Source organism: Podarcis filfolensis (genome assembly GCF_964270895.1).
Source record: "Podarcis filfolensis genome assembly, chromosome: 1".
NCBI lineage: Eukaryota > Metazoa > Chordata > Lepidosauria > Squamata > Lacertidae > Podarcis > Podarcis filfolensis.
Genome location: NC_139604.1, coordinates 132,210,878 through 132,231,919, shown reverse-complemented (window position 1 = coordinate 132,231,919; position 21,042 = coordinate 132,210,878). Strand labels below are relative to the sequence as shown.

Genomic DNA, 21,042 nt, shown 5'->3' with positions numbered 1-21,042 from the left:
TCTGCCTCAAGCCTTGGGAAATGAAACAAATACGACCCACAGTGAATTTTAGGAAGTTGTTTCTTTTCATTCTTTTCCTTTTTTTACTAAAGACTCTTGTTATAAATTACACAAATAACTTTATAAACAAATCATTCCCCCCACGTTTTGTTTAAGTAATAACTTTATCAATACAAATAAAGAAATTTCAAGTATGAAAAGTGCATTATTGCAATAATACCTCTTTGCAAGTCCAAAGTCTTGGTTTAGGGTAAAACTATAAAGTGTAAAAAAAGGAGCAAAACAATCAGTGCCATCTAGTCAGTCAAGGAATCCAATACCCTTAACCGTGTTGCCTGGTGTGCTACTGGAGGGGCAGGTTTGCATAAGGAAGTTGGACTCATCTCCCATTTTATATATATAAAAAATAGATCTGGTTGTTCATCTTGCTGACGTTAGCAGCTGCCATGAATAGAAATTTCCAGCCAGCAAGTCCAGAGTGCTGCCCTTGGTGTCAACCGTTCTGAGCTGCGGCTTGCATATTGCTGATTTCCTCATCCTCTTCATGGGTTCGTTTCAGACTTCCTGCAAAACAGGTGGAGAAGGTGGAGAAGGTGGCTAAGAGGACAGAAACAAGCTTTCCAAAATGGTTTGAGTGGAACCAGACCTGTTCCACAAAACATTTTCATTTTGCTGCACAATGCCAATTAGAAGCCAATTTTCCTATCCTTGTTTTGCCCATTTTAAGCATCCAAAAAGAGTTAACAGCCAGTCTCCCTGTGCTTTTCTTCCTACTTCTGAAATATTTCAAGATAACAAGAAGTTCAAATACAGTGGAACCTCGGGTTACATACGCTTCAGGTTACAGACTCCACTAACCCAGAAATACTGCTTCAGGTTAAGAACTTTGCTTCAGGATGAGAACAGAAATCGTGCTCCGGCGGTGCGGCAGCAGCAGGAGGCCCCATTCGCTAAAGTGGTGATTCAGGTTAAGAACAGTTTCAGGTTAAGAACGGACCTCCGGAACGAATTAAATACTTAACCCGAGGTACCACTGTAGATTTAATCAAATATGAACCAAGTTGGTTTCTATCAGTAATCCATCAGCTTTGAGTAGCTTCTCGTGGTAGTTTTCATACTCTGGATGTAGGTGTGGGGAACCTTTTCGATTCCACAGGCCAGAACCTCATCATAAATGGACTAGGGGGGCACATTTGACAGGTGGGCGCAGCTGCATGCTTGTCAATCACAGGACATCAAGAAGTTGGTAATTTGACCTTAAAAGTTGCTGCTAAAACAATGTGTGTGTCCCCCCCCCCTCATTTTAGCAGGGCGTTTTGATGCATACACCTTCCTAATTAGGGAGGGGTTTGTATTGGGGGCAAGTGAAGGGGAGAAATGCATGTACAGGAAGAAGGGTAGACGATGTCCATACTGCCAGTACTACCTATTTTATTCTGGGTAGAGGTAGCAGTTAGCAAGGGATTGCATGCAAATCTGACTCAGGAAGGAGTCTGCTTGGTATTCCCTGCTGAAAAGGAAGGTTTCCCCCTTTGTTTTACGAGGGGATTACAATGCAAATCTTTGAGAAGGCAGGCTTGGCAGTGACTGCTCTGGAAATGTGCCCCTTGGGCTGAAGATGTTTCCCCGCCCCTGCTACACAGAAATATATGCTCACCCGTACTGACAGACAGTGATTGCTCCAGCTGCCGAGGAGACATCATCTGGATAGTTAACTTTGCTAGATAGATGGCTTCATATTCCTAAAAAATAAAATAAAAAATGAAGCAGCAGCAGAATGACTGGATTGGCACAAATGGGCAAGAATTCACCTGACATTGGGATCCTGGGATAAAAAGAACGGGAGGGCAGCTAAAGGAACATATTTGTTTACAACCATGAAGGCTGGAATATTGCAGGAAACTGAGGTGAGGAAAGAGAAAAAGTGGTTCTGGATAAAAGTAGTTGCTTCTGTTTGGCTGACCTGAGCAATTCCAGAAAGCCACAGCCACTGTTCAGGGCAGGCACCAGTGAGCTAGTCAAGAGTCAGCATGGACCAGGACTACACCTGGTCTACCCGTTCTGGTCTACCAGAGCAGAGCAGAAATGGGGAATCTGAGAGAATTTTGGACACTGTGGCTCAAAGAGATTTTATGCCACCAGCCTCAAGCTCAGCCATGTAAGGCACAGACACCCCTGCTGTTGAGACCTACTGCTCTACACTGGCCACGTGGTTATCAACATAAAACTGATAAGTTGTTCATTAAATATCATTAATTTTAGGTATCTTATGCTTCTGTTTTACATATTCTACATTTGTTAGAATTGCTCACATCCTCAGTACAGCATCAAAGCAAACAAAATGATAGAAAAGGCCAAATACCGGTAATGTACCAATTAACACCCCAAACAGCCAGGCAAGATATAATGAAGTTTTTCATTTAAGCCAATGCATATCAGATACTTGGGGAGGCCGGGCCAGACCATCAGTACGAATATCATATTTCTACATCATCAACAGGTAGGAAAACAACTTACCTGAAGTTGATGAACAAATCCAGCATTGGGATTAATACAAAACCTTCTTTCTTGCACGTATGTAAATGCATCCCTACAAGAAAGAGATTCTCCATTTTCATCTTTAATACCAGTTTGCATTTGGTTTCTGACTCATTCTTTTGGTATTTACTTTCAGTTTAGCTATGCCTGTATTCTGCCTTCAAAAAGTTTAGAATGACATACAAGGGCTCCCATTCAGGAATTAGTCATGCCCAGACCTGCGTAACTCCATAAAGGCTTACAGCCAACAACAACTGGGTCCAGTTAGTTACTTAAACAGATTTTCCTTATAGAAGATGCCGAGAACTGACCCTGCTGTTACATGTGAAATTTATGTTATAAGCATTAAACACTGAACAGAGGGCCAACTCAATGGGAACATCTGTTGTGCGAGGCCTGCCGAAGTGAAGAGGCCAAATGAAACTCAAACCTCACCCCACTCATCATCTTCATCCTCACAACAGTCCCATGTTGAGTGCCACTCCTATTTCACAGATGGGGAATTGAAGCTGAGAATACAATGATCCCCAGGCAGAAGTAGGACTTAAATCCAGGGACCCTGGGCTAAATGTTCCATTCATTGGACCAAGACAGAGTTATTGTGCATAAGCTCACTTGCTTGGGACCCATCACACAAAACCCTCATCTATCTCAGGCTTCAAGTTCTCTATTAAAACATGAAACAGATGACCCACATAGCCAATCTTTATCCCCAAGAGTCCATTACCCCTAAGAAATTCTCACTGCATCTCCATCCTCTGTAATATGGCCATCACTGGGGCTCCCTCTTCACTGGGATCAGAATTCTCTACAGATGTTTCAATCCCAGAATTCCCTTGCCCTGCAGCATATCCAAGACCTGTTTTCTCTCTGCCTGTCATTCCAAAGTCAGATGTACTGCAAGGACTGCGCTCTATGTCAGCTGAGGTGGCGATGGAGGAGTAACAAGGCAGGAGCATACTGGAGGCAATCAGTACTGGAGGAAAGTTCTGTGCAGAGGGAACATGCACACCTTTCACTAAAAGATCTTGGTCTTTTTGCTGGGAGAGATCACAGCACCAGTAGCAAGTGTTACAACCACCACCATCACAAAGGCTGAGAAAGGGGAGAGAGAAGGGGCAACTTGGCCTGGCACTGAAAGAACACAGCAGGCACATAGGCCTGTACAGTGGTACCTCGGGTTACAGATGCTTCAGGTTACAGACTCCGCTAACCCAGAAATAGTACCTCGGGTTAAGAACTTTGCTTCAGGATGAGAATAGAAATTGTGCGGCAGCAGCAGGAGGCCCCATTAGCTAAAGTGGTGCTTCAAGTTAAGAACAGACCTCCGGAATGAATTAAGTATGTAACCAGAGGTACCACTATATTGCCAACTTCAGTCTGCAATATTTTAGGGCAGTTTTTCTTTTGAAAAATTTGCACAATATTGAAACACTTAGGTGATCAAGTTGTACAACTGTTTTTAATCCCTTCTTGTTGTAAAGCAGGGTCTCACTCAGCTAGTCACTAGACATGGAGAGCTGCATTAACAACAAACTACAACTAGATGGCCCTCGTGGTCCCTTACAATTCTACAGTAAAATCACTCAAGATTCCCATTTTGGCCATGTCATGACTCAGCGGCTGAAGACCAATATTCTCTCCAAGAGACGGAAAGCAGTTTAAAATCACTTCTGTACCTGTACTTCACTCCAAATGTTTCCATAATATATGCAATAACTAAGGCAGCACTGAAAAACAGAAAACAAAGCAACAAAAACAAGTTAAGATATGTCAGCCATGCCTTGGGATATTTTTAAAAAATAAGCGAGCCTTGTTACCTTCTAGAAATCCCCGCGTTCCCATGGACAAGAACTTTTCCTGAGAATGAAAAGAATTGCTTTACACAAAGCAGCCGGAGCTTTTACAGGCATTTTGTATTATTTGTACCACATAGTTTATATCCCACCATTCAGTCCTCAACAAGATCCAAACACGTAACGTCCAGTGGGCTCTTCTTATATTAAAATTAATTTAAATCATTAGCATAGCCAAACACAGTCAGTAGCAAAATCAGCATAAACATCTTAAAACACATATAAGCAAGAAGCAGAGTTCAAGCCTCAGGAACTTTATTTCCTTCTGCATTACCTGCTATGTGGTATGTACCCCAATGAGTGTCCAAGGAACCTGGCCAGTAAGGCTTAACTAGATGGCACCAACTATCACTACACATCTTACAGCATTCACAAGAGGGACTGTATCCCAGTCCATTACCAAGTACATCCACCCCATCTGTATTTAGGTAAAGGTAAAGGGACCCCTGACCATTAGGTCCACTCGTGGCTGACTCTGGGGTTGCGGCGCTCATCTCGCTCTACTGGCCGAGGGAGCCGGCGTACAGCTTCCGGGTCATGTGGCCAGCAGGACTAAGCCGCTTCTGGCGAACCAGAGCAGTGGACGGAAACGCTGTTTATCTTCCCACCAGAGCGGTACCTATTTATCAACTTTGATGTGCTTTCAAACTGCTAGGTTGGCAGGAGCAGGGACCGAACAACGGGAACTTACCCTGTCGCGGGGATTCGAACCGCCGACCTTCTGATCAGCAAGTCCTAGGCTCTGTGGTTTAACCCACAGGGCCACCCACGTCCCTTCATCTGCATTTACATGTAGCTAAAATGCAACACATTTGCATCAAGCATCTGGTAAATTAGGTGGGCAAGCAAAGTGAGCATACGTACCTCCGGTTTGTAAACTCCCATCAATAAATGCCTTAGTCTAAAGAAAAACATAACAGACACAGATTCCGTTCCAATTACTGCCATCTCGAAGAGTTCTTAACACAAATGCAGCCTATTTGTGTGTTCCAGACTATCATGCACTTGAGGAAATTGTAAATAACTTGGGCCCCAAAAGATTTATAATATGAAGACTTAAAACATTTAGCAACCATTGATCATATTCATCTTTATATTGTATTCTCGCCAACAGAATGCCAATACAAAAACTACGCATTATCAAAAATGCTTAAATGCACCTGCTTTTAAAAAGCACCCTAAAAACACCTGCTGCTTTCAAGTTGTTTTACACTGATAGCAGCAGATGCAATGGTTTAAAACTACTTCCTCAGAATCCAGTGTACAGCAACTCAAAGGCCCTGAAAGGTGCAACTAGATTCCCACACATGGTGATTGTAGCCCTAGTTATATTTATATTTTGCTATGGACATCAACATTCTCACAGGAACACTTCCAAGCGGAAAGATGTGTTTTGTAACTCATGGGTGTACACAATCAAGGTATATCCTGCCAGGCCAGAAATATAGTGTGAAGATTTAAACTGCTCATAAAATGTTGACAGCACTTGGGTTACAGGCTACCAATGATGTTTATGTACCCCAAAACCTAAACAATGACTTTAGCTACTGCATTTCTTTTAAATTCTGATTACTGTTTATCATTTTTATTGTGGATAGTATTACAGGCAACTCCCCGTTTGTGCAGGGATTGTGTTCCAGTCATGGCACACCCAGCCCCCAACCCCGTTCTGCCCGCTTCCAGGGCCAAAAACAGCACTCAGGTTGGCAGTCATGCACAAACGAACATGTGCAAAATTATCACTGCCCATATTTCTGCTGTTAGCCTCCCTGGGCACTTTTAGTGGATAAGCAGAATAAAAACATGTAAAATGAACAACTTTTTCAGTGCTCAGTTTTATGGCAAGAATTAACACCCAAGATTCATTAAAAAGTTTTTTAAGTGACATGGCAATTTAACAGGGCAGAACGGAAGTGGGGGGGCGGATTCATAGAATCATAGAGTTGGAAGAGACCACAAGGGCCATCGAGTCCAACCCCCTGCCAAGCAGGAAACACCATCAGAGCACTCCTGACATATGGTTGTCAAGCCTCTGCTTAAAGACCTCCAAAGAAGGAGACTCCACCACACTCCTTGGCAGCAAATTCCTCTTGGCCCTCCTCATGGCACCCCCATCGTTCAGCCCGGACACTGCGATCCAGCGCCGAGGGCCTTCTGGCGGTTCCCTCATTGTGAGAAGTAAGGTTACAGGGAACCAGACAGAGGGCCTTCTCGGTGGTGGCGCCCACCCTGTGGAACACCCTCCCTTCAGATGTGAAGGAAATAAGTAGCTATAATATCTTTAAAAGACATCTGAAGGCAGCCGTGTTCAGGGAAGTTTTTAATATTTAACGCTGTATTGTTTTTAATACTTGATTGGGAGCCGCCCAGAGTGGCTGGGGAGACTCAGCCAGATGGGCGGGGTATAAATAATAAATTGTTGTTGTTGTTGTTGTTGTTAAGATGTTGTGGGGGGAGACAGCAGAACGTAGAGTTCATTATTTTTATTAAGGTTTTTAGTGCTCCTTGTCTTGAAGCCGCAGCAAGGGGGCCTAGAAATATGGCTCTCCCCAGCTGCTTCTTGAAACTCCCTAGCCAGCTCTGCCTGGCAGAAGTATTTAGACATCCACATAGCCATTTCAAGAGGCCCCCTCCATTACCAACAGTTCACAAGAAGTCAATGGAGTGCACTTTCAGCAGATGCCCGCCATGGACAATGGCCATCCAAGGGGCAGGAGAGAACAAAGTGCACAAAGTAAAAAGACAGATGCTGAGAAAGCAACTCAGATATCTTGCACAGAGTGAATAGCAAGCAGACACAGCCATTTTTGAGCTGAGAATTGCATTCTGTGACCTGTCCCCCTTAATATCTGATATGACAGTTACCATGGGTACAATTCACTGGGAAGTTTCTCCGGCATGCTAAAATGAAAGGGAATCCTGCAAAAGCACTTTTATGCAGGAGAACTTCCCAGAGGACTGTACCCATGGCAACCAGCAATACTACCAGTCAGGGGCTTATCCACAAGACCATTAAATTAGGTGGACATCGCAGGAAGAATTATTTATCAATTTAGCTGAACTGCTTCAGAGATGGATTGTTTCTTCCTTTTTCACACGCACATTGGGCTGCATTTGCTCACATGATTTCTGAAAGATATTAGGATGAAAGAGTTTAACTCACAAGTCATGCGAAACACTTACCGTCGGGAAAAATCTGATTATATTTTCAATGGGATGATCTGCAATATCCAAGACTAAATACCTACAATTAAAGTAAGTGTGTTAAGTACACAATCAGAATCGCTCATCTTCTAGAACATTAACACCCAGCCTGAAAAATGTTTCTTTTATCATTTGAAGCGGCTATAAATATAAATATAATATATATTATATAATATAAATATAAAAGTTAAAAGGTCCAACATATTGTTCTGCAACGGAATGTATGATAGCCAAATGACCCCTTCTCTGTTGTTGCAAAATTCCCTCATGAAACCTATGAGGCAAGACTTCAGGAGAATTTCAGGAGAAAAACTACTAGCAGAGTAAGGTTCTCTCCTCCTTTCTCTTCGCTGCTGAAAACAGCTCTAAAGACTGATCTGCATTTCAGAGCAAGCAGGGCTGGGAAAGACTATCTGAAAGCATGGGAGAGCCACTGCCAGGCAAATCAGAAAATACAGAGCTAGATTATCATTAAGACAGCTTTCTGTGGGTTGTATCCAACTATCATTCTTGCTCCTGTCAGTGGAAAAAGGGGGCAAGAATTTCTCAATGATTTCTCGCCCCCTCTGTAGCATAGCTGTCAAGTGTCCCTTATTTGAAGGGACAGTCCCTTATTCCAGCGCCATGTCCCGCTGCTGTCCCTTACTGATGGATGCCCCTTAAATGTCCCTTAAATGATGTCCCTTCAATTTCAAAGGAAGCAGCTCCTCTCCCTCCCTCCCTGCCGGCCAGGGAGGAGGGAGGCTCCAACTGTGTTGCTTGGCTGTGTTGCTCACCCAATAAGAAGTCTAAGAACGACTGGGGGGTGGAGCTTGCATGCCTTGTGTGTGGCTAGTTAATGCAAGCTGAGGGGGTTTTTGAATGCTGGACGCCATTTTGTGGCACGTGCTGCTGCAAACTTTGCAGTGCAAAGCCAGGCCGGGGAGCCATCTTAAGTTGAGGCTGCATAGGCCTTGTGGTGCATGTGATTCAGATTCTATTCAGTTGAACCTCTGGTTACAAAGTTGGTTGGACAGTGTTCTCGAAGCTACCAGCATGAGTTTGACCAGACTGCAGGAGGACAGGAAGACTGGAGTGCCTGGAACAGGTGAGGCTGCAGGTCCCTTATTTTGGCTGCTGGTCCCTTATTTTCAAATCTGTAAGTTGACAGCTATGCTCTGTAGCACCCTGCTCCTAAACCTGCTCCAGAAGGCTGGGGGACTCTCCAGATCAGTTCTGGTGGCGCATGGAGGGCTGCGGAGGGGAAAGGGAATAGCTGAAAATTGCTTCCTTCTTCATTTCACTGAGGAAAGTCGTACTGCCAGCTGAGCAACCCTTGTTGGGCTATCGCCACATGCAGCTGTGGTGTAACATGTACAGTGGTACCTCAGGTTACATACGCTTCAGGTTACAGACTCTGCTAACCCAGAAATAGTGCTTCCGGTTAAGAACTTTGCTTCAGGATGAGAACAGAAATCGTGTTCCGGCGGCGCAGCGGCAGCAGGAGGCCCCATTAGCTAAAGTGATGCTTCAGGTTAAGAACAGTTTCAGGTTAAGAACAGACCTCCGGAACGAATTAAGTACTTAACCCGAGGTACCACTGTAGTTTGGTCCTTAGGCTTCCTGTCTTTGAACACCAGTTTCTGTCAAGGAATCACTTTCAGCCATCTTTGAAAAGAATACAGTGCAACTGTGGGATGGACTATGTCAGGGATGAGGAACCTCAGGTGTGGGGGCCGAATGTGCACCCCAACCTCTCTACCTGGCCCTTGGAATGCCCCAGCCACACCCCTCACTGGCACTACCCAAAGCATTTTGCCTTGTCCTTACAGCAATCTCATTCCTCGCAGGAAGTCATAAAGAAGTTCTTGCACCTGTCTTTCTGACATTCACGCTATGCAATATACCTGCCAACTATTGTGATCCACCGAAACTTTTAAGCATTACCTGCAATCTTGCTTTGCAGTGTAAAGACTGAAAACTACACTAGCACAACAAGTACACATTGAACATGACGTATTTTCACAACATTGATTTATAGGTTACTTACCTAAATAACTGCTGGAAGTTTGGTTTAATAAAGTTTGCTTCAATATTTTGTCGTATGCATATTACATGGGTAATTCCATGTTTCTGAAGTATAGGTAGCTGCAAAATGAATGTTTGAAAAAGTGAAAGCTCCTTTAAACTAGCATACAAACAAGAGTAATAATATTGCATTGTGACTAGCTGATAGCTTTATTAAGACAATATATTTAGATATTTAAAATGTTCATTAAGACCATGATAGCTTAAAAACAAACACACACAACAAATTCATTTTTGTGGCCAGTGTAAAACAAGCCAGAAGCCTGCAAAGTTACTGTGTGGCTTTGTTTTAAAAAGGTGACTTTGTTTAAAGCTGACAAAAACTCAGAAGGAATTTCCTTTCCACATTCATTTGAACCTTTCAAAATAGGCTGGACAAGCTTCTGGTCGTTTTGGGTTGGCACAAAGGTGCAGCTCATCGATAAACAGTGTAATTCTATTCAAAGACAATTAACGTTGTGTCAGAAAGTGTACATTTTGTAGTTTGTTTATTTAAAATACCTTTCTCTGTCATTCCTCAAGCAGAGTCCAAAGAGCAAACAGTAGAAAATTAAAATGTTATGGAGGAAAATTCACACATGACAATCAAGGAAAAGGAATTTATATTGGTTTATATGTATCAATAATTGTGCATTAATGTAACATTTTTATATGTAACTGTATTTTTGTAAAATTTGTTGTTGTTCAAGTTATTGTGGTTGTTATTGAATTTATATACCACCCTATACCTGCAGGTCTAAGGGCAGTTTACAAAATAAAATCAGAATATAAAACCACAAAATACAGAATCAAAATGAAAGCAACAACCCAATACCCCCCCAAACCACCCATTAGTGGCATAGTGGTCTATTGCAGCTTTAGGGTTTTTCTTATACTGCTTAAGTTTTTTATATTATAAGTGGCACAAAAATGGACAGGAAGAGGGTGATCAGGAAGAGTGGGGGATATTGAAACCAGTTCCTTCTCATGGCCAGATCACTTCCTGCTGAGATTAAGCTTTCAGCACTTTTTCTCCTCTGCAGAGGCGGGGGGCCTATTAAGATAGTCCGCCCTCGGAGGCTGATGGATCCAAAGGATTTCCAGATAGCTGATATGATTGGCGCTCCTGTCAAAGCCCTGGCTGGCCTCTGGAACACCCAAAGGGCTTGGGCCATTGACATGATCACCCTGAGTGCCTTTTCCCTCTTCATTATGCCCATTTGGCTCCCCAGAGTACTCCAGAGCTTAGGCTAAGGAAACAAATTGGGGCACTGCTCAAACACGAGTGGAGGAAAATTCCAGTAAATTGCAATTGAACAATGGGCCCACCCAGCAGCAGTGAAGGCAGCTAAGAAAGTATGCTTTGCTGTCTCCATTGCATCCTAACTGAGCCAACCCAGCAGAGCATTTCTGGGTGGTGCAGGGCCTTTTACAGTCTGGCCCAAAGGAGGTAACAGAACTGACGGCAGCTTACTGTGACTTGTTTGCAAAGCATTTTGAGGATCATAAAATCATTTGCATCCACACCGGGACCGCGACTCCACATATAGCAGATGAACCTTGAGAGGTATCAGAGCACCGTCTAGTTCTGTTATGTTAGATGAGTTTTAGTTCGTAAGGACCGATGATGTGGACAAGGTGCTTAGATTGGTCAGGGCAACCGTTTGCGCTCTACACATGCAGAGCTGACACGCAGGGAAGAAACCTCCTTGCATGTCAGTTCTGCTGGTTCTTTGGGACCTCTTTGGGCTTTGGGGTGGGTCTCCTCTTTTTTTTTTTTTCAAAAATGTTTATTAAAATTTTCCAAAAATCCAGAAAAAAAGGAAGAAAAGAAAGAACAAAAAAGATTTAAAAAAAGAAAGAGAAAAAAAACCATTCACCGTTTACAACCTTATTTTCAATAACATATTTCCATGACTTCCCCACACCTCCCTCTCTTGTATTCCATTTCCAATTATTAGTTCAACAAGTTCTTATCCCCAATTTTTAACCTTATTATATTTAATTCATTGTTATATTTAGCTCATTTTATATAACCAATTTTAACTTATAAACATCCATCTTTGTACCTCAGTACCCATTCTTAGAATCTTTTTCTAAGGTTGACCCCAATACCCTTCCACGAATTCCCCATTTTAATACCCCTAACAAAATAAAATAAAAAAGATCAAAATATAATTATACACCCTTTGGATTCCCAATCCCCACCCCCCTTTTCCCGGTTTTGATCCCCCACCAATGTCTATCAGTCTATCTGCAGTCAGCCTGGAGATCTCACGTCCGAGGCTCGTAGTTCTCTCTCAATTCCTCTCTGCCGGTTTTTTTGATAGTCCTTTATATCAAACACCAAAACTCAGAGAAGCTCTGTCTCAGTAATGTCCATTTTTCTTCCAGCCAGATCTCCATATTTAAAAGTGGAGCTCAAATCTTGTTTCTCAATCCTTTTAAGTCCAAATATCCCCAAAGCTCCAACTTCCATCTTGATCAGATTTATAATCCAAGAGTCTTCAGATCTCCTGGGGAGATCGGGGTGGGTCTCCTCTTTGAACCACTAGGACTCTCCAGTGTGCTCCCCATGATATACAATTTTGGGTGTGCATGCAGGGGCCTGGAACCACCGTCTAATTTGGGAGTCCCCTGTACTACTAGTACAAGGTCTGTTCAAGATTAGTTCCTGTACCTATTTTTCCTAGAAAAAAGCACCAGTGACCAGCATTAAAATACTCTAGAAAGACACACCTACCTTGCTTTTCATAGCTGAAGAATACGGGCCCAGGAACAACCCAGGTAAAATTTCCTTTAAAAAAAGGAGAGAGAAAGAGAGGAATGAAAATTCAATCTACCTCAGTAATCTGGTAGAAGCTACACAAGACCAACACTAGCAGTAGAGTTTAATTACACTAGTATTGTTGTTGTTTAGTCGTTTAGTCGTGTCCGACTCTTCGTGACCCCATGGACCAGAGCACGCCAGGGACTCCTGTCTTCACACTAGTATTAACTGGATGCATATATGGGATCTGGAAAGAGCTCTATGGTTTTACCTGAGAAATGGGTACTTTTTCCAGTATTGCTGGCACTGGGGCTACGAGGGAATCTTGCACAACAGAAACATAGGAGGTAAGAAAATCCCCAGCCACCCACTAAGCTTGCAAAGGACAATGACAGAGAGAAAACCACACTTCTTGGTATTGACTAACAGAATTCAGGCACAGTATAATAAACGGTTTATGAGAAAGGCATTTATTCTTTGCTGATAAATGACTTGGTATATTCTGCCTGAGAAACAGAGCAGGGGGAGAGAGAAACATGAACAAGTTTGAGGTGACAGAGAGGTGGAGAGAAAAATCTAAGCAGCAGGGAGCTGCCTGCCGCCAAGGTAATAATATCCCAGAATAAGATTCCAGGAACTGTCTTGCCTCACTGAAGCTGCAACTCAAGCTTCCCTCCCCCACCAGCTCCTTCTAGACTAGAATGTTTCTCTTGCCTGTAACCCTCAAAGGCTTCTCAAAGGCTTCAAAGGTTTGAATGTAACAGGACTGAGATAAATGTGCCTCACTGACAGTATAGTTGCTCTATGCTAAATGAAGAAAAAAGGATGTGCGAGCTTACACACAGGTTAACGTACCACCCCACTTTTTCATTGCATAGCTTCCTCCTCATCTGATACTACTTTACCGTCACTCTAAACTAGATAACCTACAACCAAGATTCTCCAATACCCACTATGTAGCTTGCTTACTTGAGCCATTTGGATTGTTTTACTTAACTATTTCTCAAGGTTCCTGCAATACAAGAGGTGTACTCTCTTTTCTGGGAGAGCTTCTGGCTGCTTAACATGAAAATCCAACAAGCAAACCATAATTCACTGCATCTCAATGCTAGAAAGAGCTTTTCCTGCCAAATTTTTGCATGCCATGCAAACCACTCCTTGTGAACAAAGCCTACATCTACAAGAAATCATGAGGTCTTCCCCTGTCAGTGTTCTCTATCCAGAAAAAAGACTTAGAATTTAGGAAGTTTCCTATGCAAACTGCAAGTTTAGGAGGGAGTTGCAATAGCCTATTAACATTTTAATTTTACTTTGCCGAGGCATCTGCCAATTTAGACAAATTCACTTTATTTCTCCCTTCACTGAATATGACCAGTACTTAGCAACCTACAGAATTGTTGTGTTACTCTTAAATTTAGGAACAAATTCAGTGAGTGTTACAGCATGAGCAGCTTTCCCTACTGTCCACAGACCAGGAGAAAAACAGCAACTTCCAAACAAAGAAATAGTGGCCCCTGCAGGCTCCTGGAGCATGTGGAGAGGGGAATGAGTGACAGATATGTGCAGAGAGCAGCCAACTGGCCAGGAGCAAAGATAGCAGAGACAACCATTTTTGGAAGGAAGGTTAGGGCTGGGAATTGCCCACAAGGCCCAAAAAGACAGCGAGGAAAGGGAAGGTCACAGATCTGGGCACCTTGAGTAGATCTCTGTCAACTGGACATTAATGCAAAACAATGCCTAGATGAATGAGAGAAACTGGGTGTGAGTCTAGGGCAAAAAAAGGAAGGTAACAAATTTCTCGGTAGCCCAAAACTGCACTTGGAATTACAACTATCCCTGTGTGTTAGTCCTGTCATTCCAAATCTTCTCTTGGGTGTTTCCAGAGCAATCGTCCCCAGTGTACCTCTGCAGCACACCTGAGTGTCTCAGGGCATATGGTTTCGCTAAACCCTAGCAGCTGCAGATGGTGACAGCAGCCACGAAATTAAGAGACGCCTGCTTCTTGGGAGGAAAGCAATGACCAACCTAGACAGCATCTTAAAAAGTAGAGACATCACCTTGCCAACAAAGGTCCGTATAGTAAAAGCTATGGTTTTCCCAGTAGTGATGTATGGAAGTGAGAGCTGGACCATAAAGAAGGCTGATCGTCGAAGAATTGATGCTTTTGAATTCTGGTGCTGGAGGAGACTCTTGAGAGTCCCGTGGACTGCAAGAAGATCAAACCTCTCCATTCGGAAGGAAATCAGCCCTGAGTGCTCACTGGAAGGACAGATCGTGAAGCTGAGGCTCCAAGACTTTGGCCACCTCAGGAGAAGAGAAGACTCCCTGGAAAAGACCCTGATGTTGGGAAAGATGGAAGGCACAAGGAGAAGGGGATGACAGAGGACGAGATGGTGGGACAGTGTTCTCGAAGCTACCAGCATGAGTTTGACCAAACTGCGGGAGGCAGTGGAAGACAGAAGTGCCTGGCGTGCTCTGGTCCATGGGGTCACGAAGAGTCGGACACGACTAAACGACTAAACAACAACAACAGCAGCAGCAGCACCACCACCAAGTATCTAATGAACCATTAGCTAGCTTTGATTAAAAGAAACAGCCATACCTGCATCTCTCTTCTCATTGGATATGTCCAGTCCTAGAGAGAGAGAAAAAAATGCAGTGTTCACTTAACAATAATTTTCAGTATTGCCCTTAAGAGAACCAACTGTTTTTCAAGGAAAATCTGGTAGACGCAATGTTTTTAAGTCTTTGAACTGGGTGGAAAAGATACACACATATATAACATGATCTAAGTTACATCTTATTCAACATGTTAAATTGTGTATATTTCTCATTATCATAATTACAGTTTGAATAGTGAATGATGAATTATAGCTTCAATCACATAAAAACTAGCAGAAACTTCACAGACTGTCAACAAAAAGGAGTCTTGCAAATTACAACTTTTATATAGGCAAAGCAAAAGAATACACATTTATTCAGTTAGTAAGTAGTTAAATTCCAGATCCTGAATAGACATGTTTTTCAGACATCAAACAGACTTTTACTTCATCATCAAAAAGGCCTTCTGAGATTCAACAGAACATTTAAGTGTGCTTGGAATCAAAAGACTACCCAGAGTGGAAGTTTTGTAATGTCAAGGGTGCTAGCTACCACAAAAAGCATATCTAAGAGTTGTTAGAAATGACAAGAGCAGCAGCAAGAATTTTTATCAAGTGCTGATTTTTGTCTGTTGGAATCAACATTCTTGACTCTCCTCCTAAAGGACGTGCTCTACAGGGAGCTCTCTGCCTGTTGGCAGACCAACTCTGCATTACAAAGATGTCTGCAAACATGACATGAAGACTGGCAACATTAACTCCACAGTCCGCAGCAGAGCACAGAGAGACACAGCAAAACCAGACACCTTCATCTGCCCCAGCTGCAACATGTCTGTCCCGTATAGGTCTCTGCAGCCACATCAGGAGCTGCAGTCTTCCAAGAGCTTGACTTCACCCCCAAATGGACACTCTTCCACTGTCTAGAGACAGACAGCTGCCAACAATTCCAGCAAGGCTCTGGCATAACATTGACAGCTCCTTTTGGAGTGGCAGAGAAGCAGGAAACATGCAGAATGAACTGCTAGACTTATTTAACTCCTCTGCATTAGTTTTTACCTATTTGCATTTTGAAAGGTATACTTTCATGCCAAATAAAAGCTGGTTTGATCCTAGATATTTGGCAACCTGCTTTTATAGAATAAAAGTGTTGAATGAACAACAGTTAAGTGCAAATGGTCAGCTGTTGGTTTCATATTAAAATATGAACATATCTTGCTAAAAACTGATTTAGAAGCACATGCATTAAATATTACTCATACTGTTGCTACAAAATCACTATTTCTGATCTGTTCCTACCAATGAGCTTTCACAGAATTCTGGCATTTGCTATGATTGTGTATTTTAAAGGGGAATTACAGTTAAATGCAGATCATGCAAATTCCAATTACCGCTCTTCGTTTACGTATTTATTAAGTACTTAAACAGGCTATGGTGTCTTAGAGAATTTAATGTGGACAATCACAACAGGTTTGCAATCTAACAATTGGATAAGCTGCACTATTCAATTTGAACAAATACTAATTTTAATCTGTCACTCCAAAATGATATTTTTAGGTTTTAATAAAGTTCTGCTTATCTCATGCCTTTGAAATGGAGTTGGTTCCATTTTGAAAAAGCTAAACTTCATAAAACCTGCCCAGATATATGCCTCACACATCTGCAAGTCAGCATCTGACCATGGTTCAGATGTGATGTGGTCAAAATGAATGACTCTGTATCCCAACAATATGATAGTAATGATGCATTATAAGCCCTGTAAATTGGAAGGAATGGAGGAGTTATAATTTTACCTCCTCTATTTATGAGCTCCAGGGTATATTGTTGTGTCTGGACCTTCAAATAGCAACAGTGGCTGAGAACATTTTTCTCCAGCACCTCCAGATGAGAAGACTGCTGGGCTTTTCCCCCCAGACTAAGATGTACCAACTGCTATTCATGATTTAAAACTTCAAGACTTGGTTACTGCAACATGCTCAGCATGGACCTGATCTTCCTTTATTCAGGACTGTAGCTGATGCAGAACTAAAAAGGATGGATAGCCAATAAAATCAGTAATCCTGCATCTATTTTAAAGCTTTCCACAATTTAATGCGCTGGTTTTAAAACAGGGTTTAAAAGGTTGGGCTATAGTTTAATCAGTCTTAGAAACTCAATATTAGCTAGGCACCAAATAGCTCCTTAAACCAGGGTTATAGTCACCAAAACGGAATGTCAAGTTGCCATTTTTGGGCTCGAAAATTCTATTTTTCAATACGATTTCTTGGTTCCTGAAATTTGTTCTGATCATGTAGGTAAAATATCAAGGATAGAATTCTACAGGGTGTGGCATTAGTGTGTGAAAACAGTCAAGATCCCATGATCCCCAGGCATGCATCTCCGGATAGTGGAGATGTCAGGCACCATCCTGACGCCCAGGCAGCTTCACTTGGTCGCAAGTGGCCAATAGTCAGGCGCAAAATGCGCCTGGTGCCTGGCAAATTTGGAACACTGGTTTTAATTTCTCTTTTTCTTTTGTCCCCTCACAAGATATGTCGGCTGAGGAGAAACTCCTGCATGGAACTGCCCCTCCATGAAGCAGGCTGGCCAGCAAGGGCATGAAGGACAGCATTTTCTGTGTGCCCCCCCACCACTGTACTTTTTAAAAGTACCACTACTTTAATACATCACACAGCTGACTGAGTTGGGGCAATGGGGAAAACCTTACATTCCTTACAATGCACAATTATTGCTAAACAGGGATGGTAAAACAAACAGCAGTTAAGATCATTCTGGATTCTGAAAGGAAATGGGAGAGTCTAAAAATAGAAATGAAGTACAGCATGATTGTTTGCGCATGCAGTGTTTGAAACAGTAGGAAGCACCAAGTGGGGCTGTACATGAGATAAAGTTTAAGACCACCACTTAGGATTTATTATATCTTAATTTTATTGTCTGCTGTTTTAGCGCAGGTGGGCATTTTACTGCCCTGCAACTTGCTTTTGGTGTAATATATAAGGTGATGAAAAAAGAGAATTAATAAATCTATGAGCCGACAAACACAAGTAGGAATGAGCAAAGGTACACACCACTGGGTAAGGTTTCTCAATAAACCTTTGTCAGGTAGAAGCAGCTAAATAGGAGAGAATGAGACGGATGCTGCAGTGACAAAACCCTGGAATTCTCTAGGGTGAAGGACTGAATAACATGGACCTTCAAAAACCTGCTGGGTGGGACTATGGGCACATCTAGTCCAGGATTCTACTCTCAGAGGACGACTAGATGCCTCTGGGAGGCCTGCCAGCAGGATATGAATGCAACATGAACACAGCAACTGCCTCTAGTAATGCACAGCCATCATAGAATAATAGAATTGTTGAGTTGTAAGGGATCCCAAGGGTAGTTCAACCCCCTGCAATACAGGAATGACAACCAAACATTCCTTGAGAGACGGCCATCCAACCCCTATTTAAAAACTTCAAATGATATAGAGTTCACCACTTTCTGAGGGAGCCCTTTCCACTGCTGAACAGCTCTTGCCATCAGAAAGTGCTTCTTAATGTATAGTTGGTATTTCCTTCCTTGTAATTTGAATCCATTGGTTCGAGTCCCCCACCCCCACGCAGCAGAAAACAAGCCTGCTCCATCTTCCGTGACAGCCCTTCAGATATTTGAAGATGGCTCTCATATCTCCTCTCAGTCTCCTCTTTTCCAGACTAAACATCCCCATCTCCTTCAAGCATTTCTCGTAAGGCTTGGTTTCCAGACCCTTGCTCATCTTGGTTGCCCTCCTCTGCACACATTCCAGCTTGACAATATCCTCATTAAACTATGGTGCCCAGAACTGGACACAGCACTCCAGGTGGGTTCTGACCAAGGCAGAATTGGGTGGTACAATTTCTTTCCTTGATCTGGACACTACTTCTGTTGGTGCGGGCTAGAATTGCATGTGTTTTTTTGCTGTTGCATTGTACTGATTCATGAAAAGTAGCCATTGATAATCATACCCTCCATGGATTTGTCTAAATCAGTTTTAAAGCAAACCATCATTGGTGGCCATCACTGCATCTTATTATAGTGACCTCTGCAACTGAATATGCACTGTGTGAAGTACTTCTTTTTACCTGTCCTTAATACTGGACATTTAGCTTTGCAGAATGATCCTTGTTTTTGGCACCGAGTATAAAAACTTTTCTCTATCCAATTTCACTATACCATGCGTAATTTTTTGACCCTCTTATGCACCTTTTCTCTAAATTAAAAAGCCTTAAATGTCACAACTTTTCCGCATAGGAGAGTTGCTGCAGCCACTTGATCATTTGGGTTGCCCTTTTCCAGTCTTTCGAGTGCCACAATAGCCTTTCTGAGGTGAGGCAAACAGACCTGTACACAAACCACAGATTTGCGTAAGGGCTTTTTGTTATGGGCAACCTTATTTCCCAAGGATCCCTAACATGGACACCTCCTTTTACACATACCGGGTTTACCTTTTCATCTAACCATCCTCCATGACCCCAATACCTCTGTCCTGGTCACTTCAAGCCCTGACCCACAACCAGCATTATAGGGTGGAAGAAAGAGAACATCACTCTTTAAGCGGTGTCGTTGTATTCTCCCGTTTTTGGTAGTAAACGGATGCTGAGTCAAATGCGCCCAGGTAGTGTGAAGAGTCACACACACACCCATTCAGGGCAGAATGGAAAAAGGAGATGAGTTGTGGGACTTCCCAAAAGAAGCTGCAGGCTACAAAATGTTAACCACTCCCCCCTCCAAACACACACACACACACACACACACACCAGCACTGCCACAATGGTGTGGCATAAAAATTATGCCAGACAGATCTAATAGGGTAAAGAGAGAACATATAAAACACACACAGATATGGACATACACACACATTCACACGTATGAACACGGGATGAACTACTACGGGACACGCCCCAACCCAGAAAGGTGTCTCCCCCAATTCACCCCCCCCCAAAACGGGAGGAGGGTGGGGGGGCGAACCCTTGAAGACCCACAAGGGTCCAAACACCCAAGGGTGGGAGGAGGCCATTATCAAGGTCGGTTCCTGAAGCCCCCCCCCACCCGTCATTGCGAGCGAGCCCCCCTTCCCACGACGCGTGTGCGCGTGTGTGTCTTGTGTGTAAGTAGCAGAGGACAGACCGCACAGCCCGCCTAGTGACCGTTTCCAGCCATTGAGATGCTGAGGCGTCGGGAGCGGGGAGGGAAAGGCGGGCAGGGGGAGGGGAGGGGGGAGAAGACCCTCGCCGCCGCCCCCCCCAGCTCACCTCAGAGTCCTCTTTGGGCTGCGGCAGCGCGGGGAAGACCGGCTTGGCGAGCTCCATGGCCGGGGGGGGGTCTCTGGTCTCCCCCTCGTGCCTCTCCCTCCCTCCCTCCCTCCGGCGCTCTCCTTCCCCTCAGGCGGTCAGTGGGGCAGGAGCAGGACGTCGTCGTCGTCGTCGTGGGCGGCGGGCCTCGGCGCGCGGGAGGCGGCCAGGGCGGCGGCGGGGAAGCGAGAAGGCGGAGAAGGCGAGGTAGGAGAGAGAAGCAGCGGCGGCGGGAGCGGCGGCGGCTCGCGCCCAGCCGCCATGCCGCTGGCTGGGCTTGGTCGGCGGCCCCTCCTCCTCCTCGGTCGGTCGGTCTGAGGGAAGGCCGGCCGCTCCGCTGCTTCTCCCCTCCCCTCCTTCTTGCCCCCGCCCCCGCGCGCTCCGCCCGTGCGCGCGACCGCCGCCGCCGCCCCCTCCTCTTCCTCCTCAGGCACCAACTGTCGCTGGCTGAGGCGAGCCGGCCGGGAAAAGGGGAGGGGGCGTGGCGCCAGAGACGTGCCGTAAAAGGAGTGGGCGGGGCGCGCACAGAGACCCGAGCGGGGAAGAGGAGGTGGGCGTGGCCCTAGGAAGGGGTGTACATAAAAGGAATGGGCGTGGCAAAAAGAGAAAGAGAGAGAGAGAGAGAGAGAGAGAGCGCGCGCGCTCGGAGCAGGACGTAGAAGGAGTGGGCGTGGCACAGAGAGAGCCGCGCAGGGAGGGAGAGGGGGCGTGGCCCTAGG

At 44.1% G+C, this 21,042-nt stretch overlaps 1 protein-coding gene across 1 annotated transcript; it reads right to left on the bottom strand.

Moving 5' to 3' along the window:
* Window positions 1–42: 42 nt before the first annotated feature.
* On the bottom strand, window positions 43–20,692 carry STYX (serine/threonine/tyrosine interacting protein). Its single transcript, XM_083620767.1, has 11 exons — window positions 20,285–20,692; window positions 15,017–15,049; window positions 12,388–12,441; window positions 9,628–9,725; window positions 7,578–7,638; window positions 5,259–5,295; window positions 4,359–4,398; window positions 4,218–4,268; window positions 2,518–2,590; window positions 1,658–1,742; window positions 43–564 (listed from the first exon to the last, which is right to left on the bottom strand). Exons 1-11 carry the CDS (start codon window positions 20,339–20,341, stop codon window positions 494–496), a joined length of 660 nt encoding a protein of 219 aa, XP_083476893.1. The 5' UTR covers window positions 20,342–20,692; the 3' UTR covers window positions 43–493.
* Window positions 20,693–21,042: the final 350 nt, after the last annotated feature.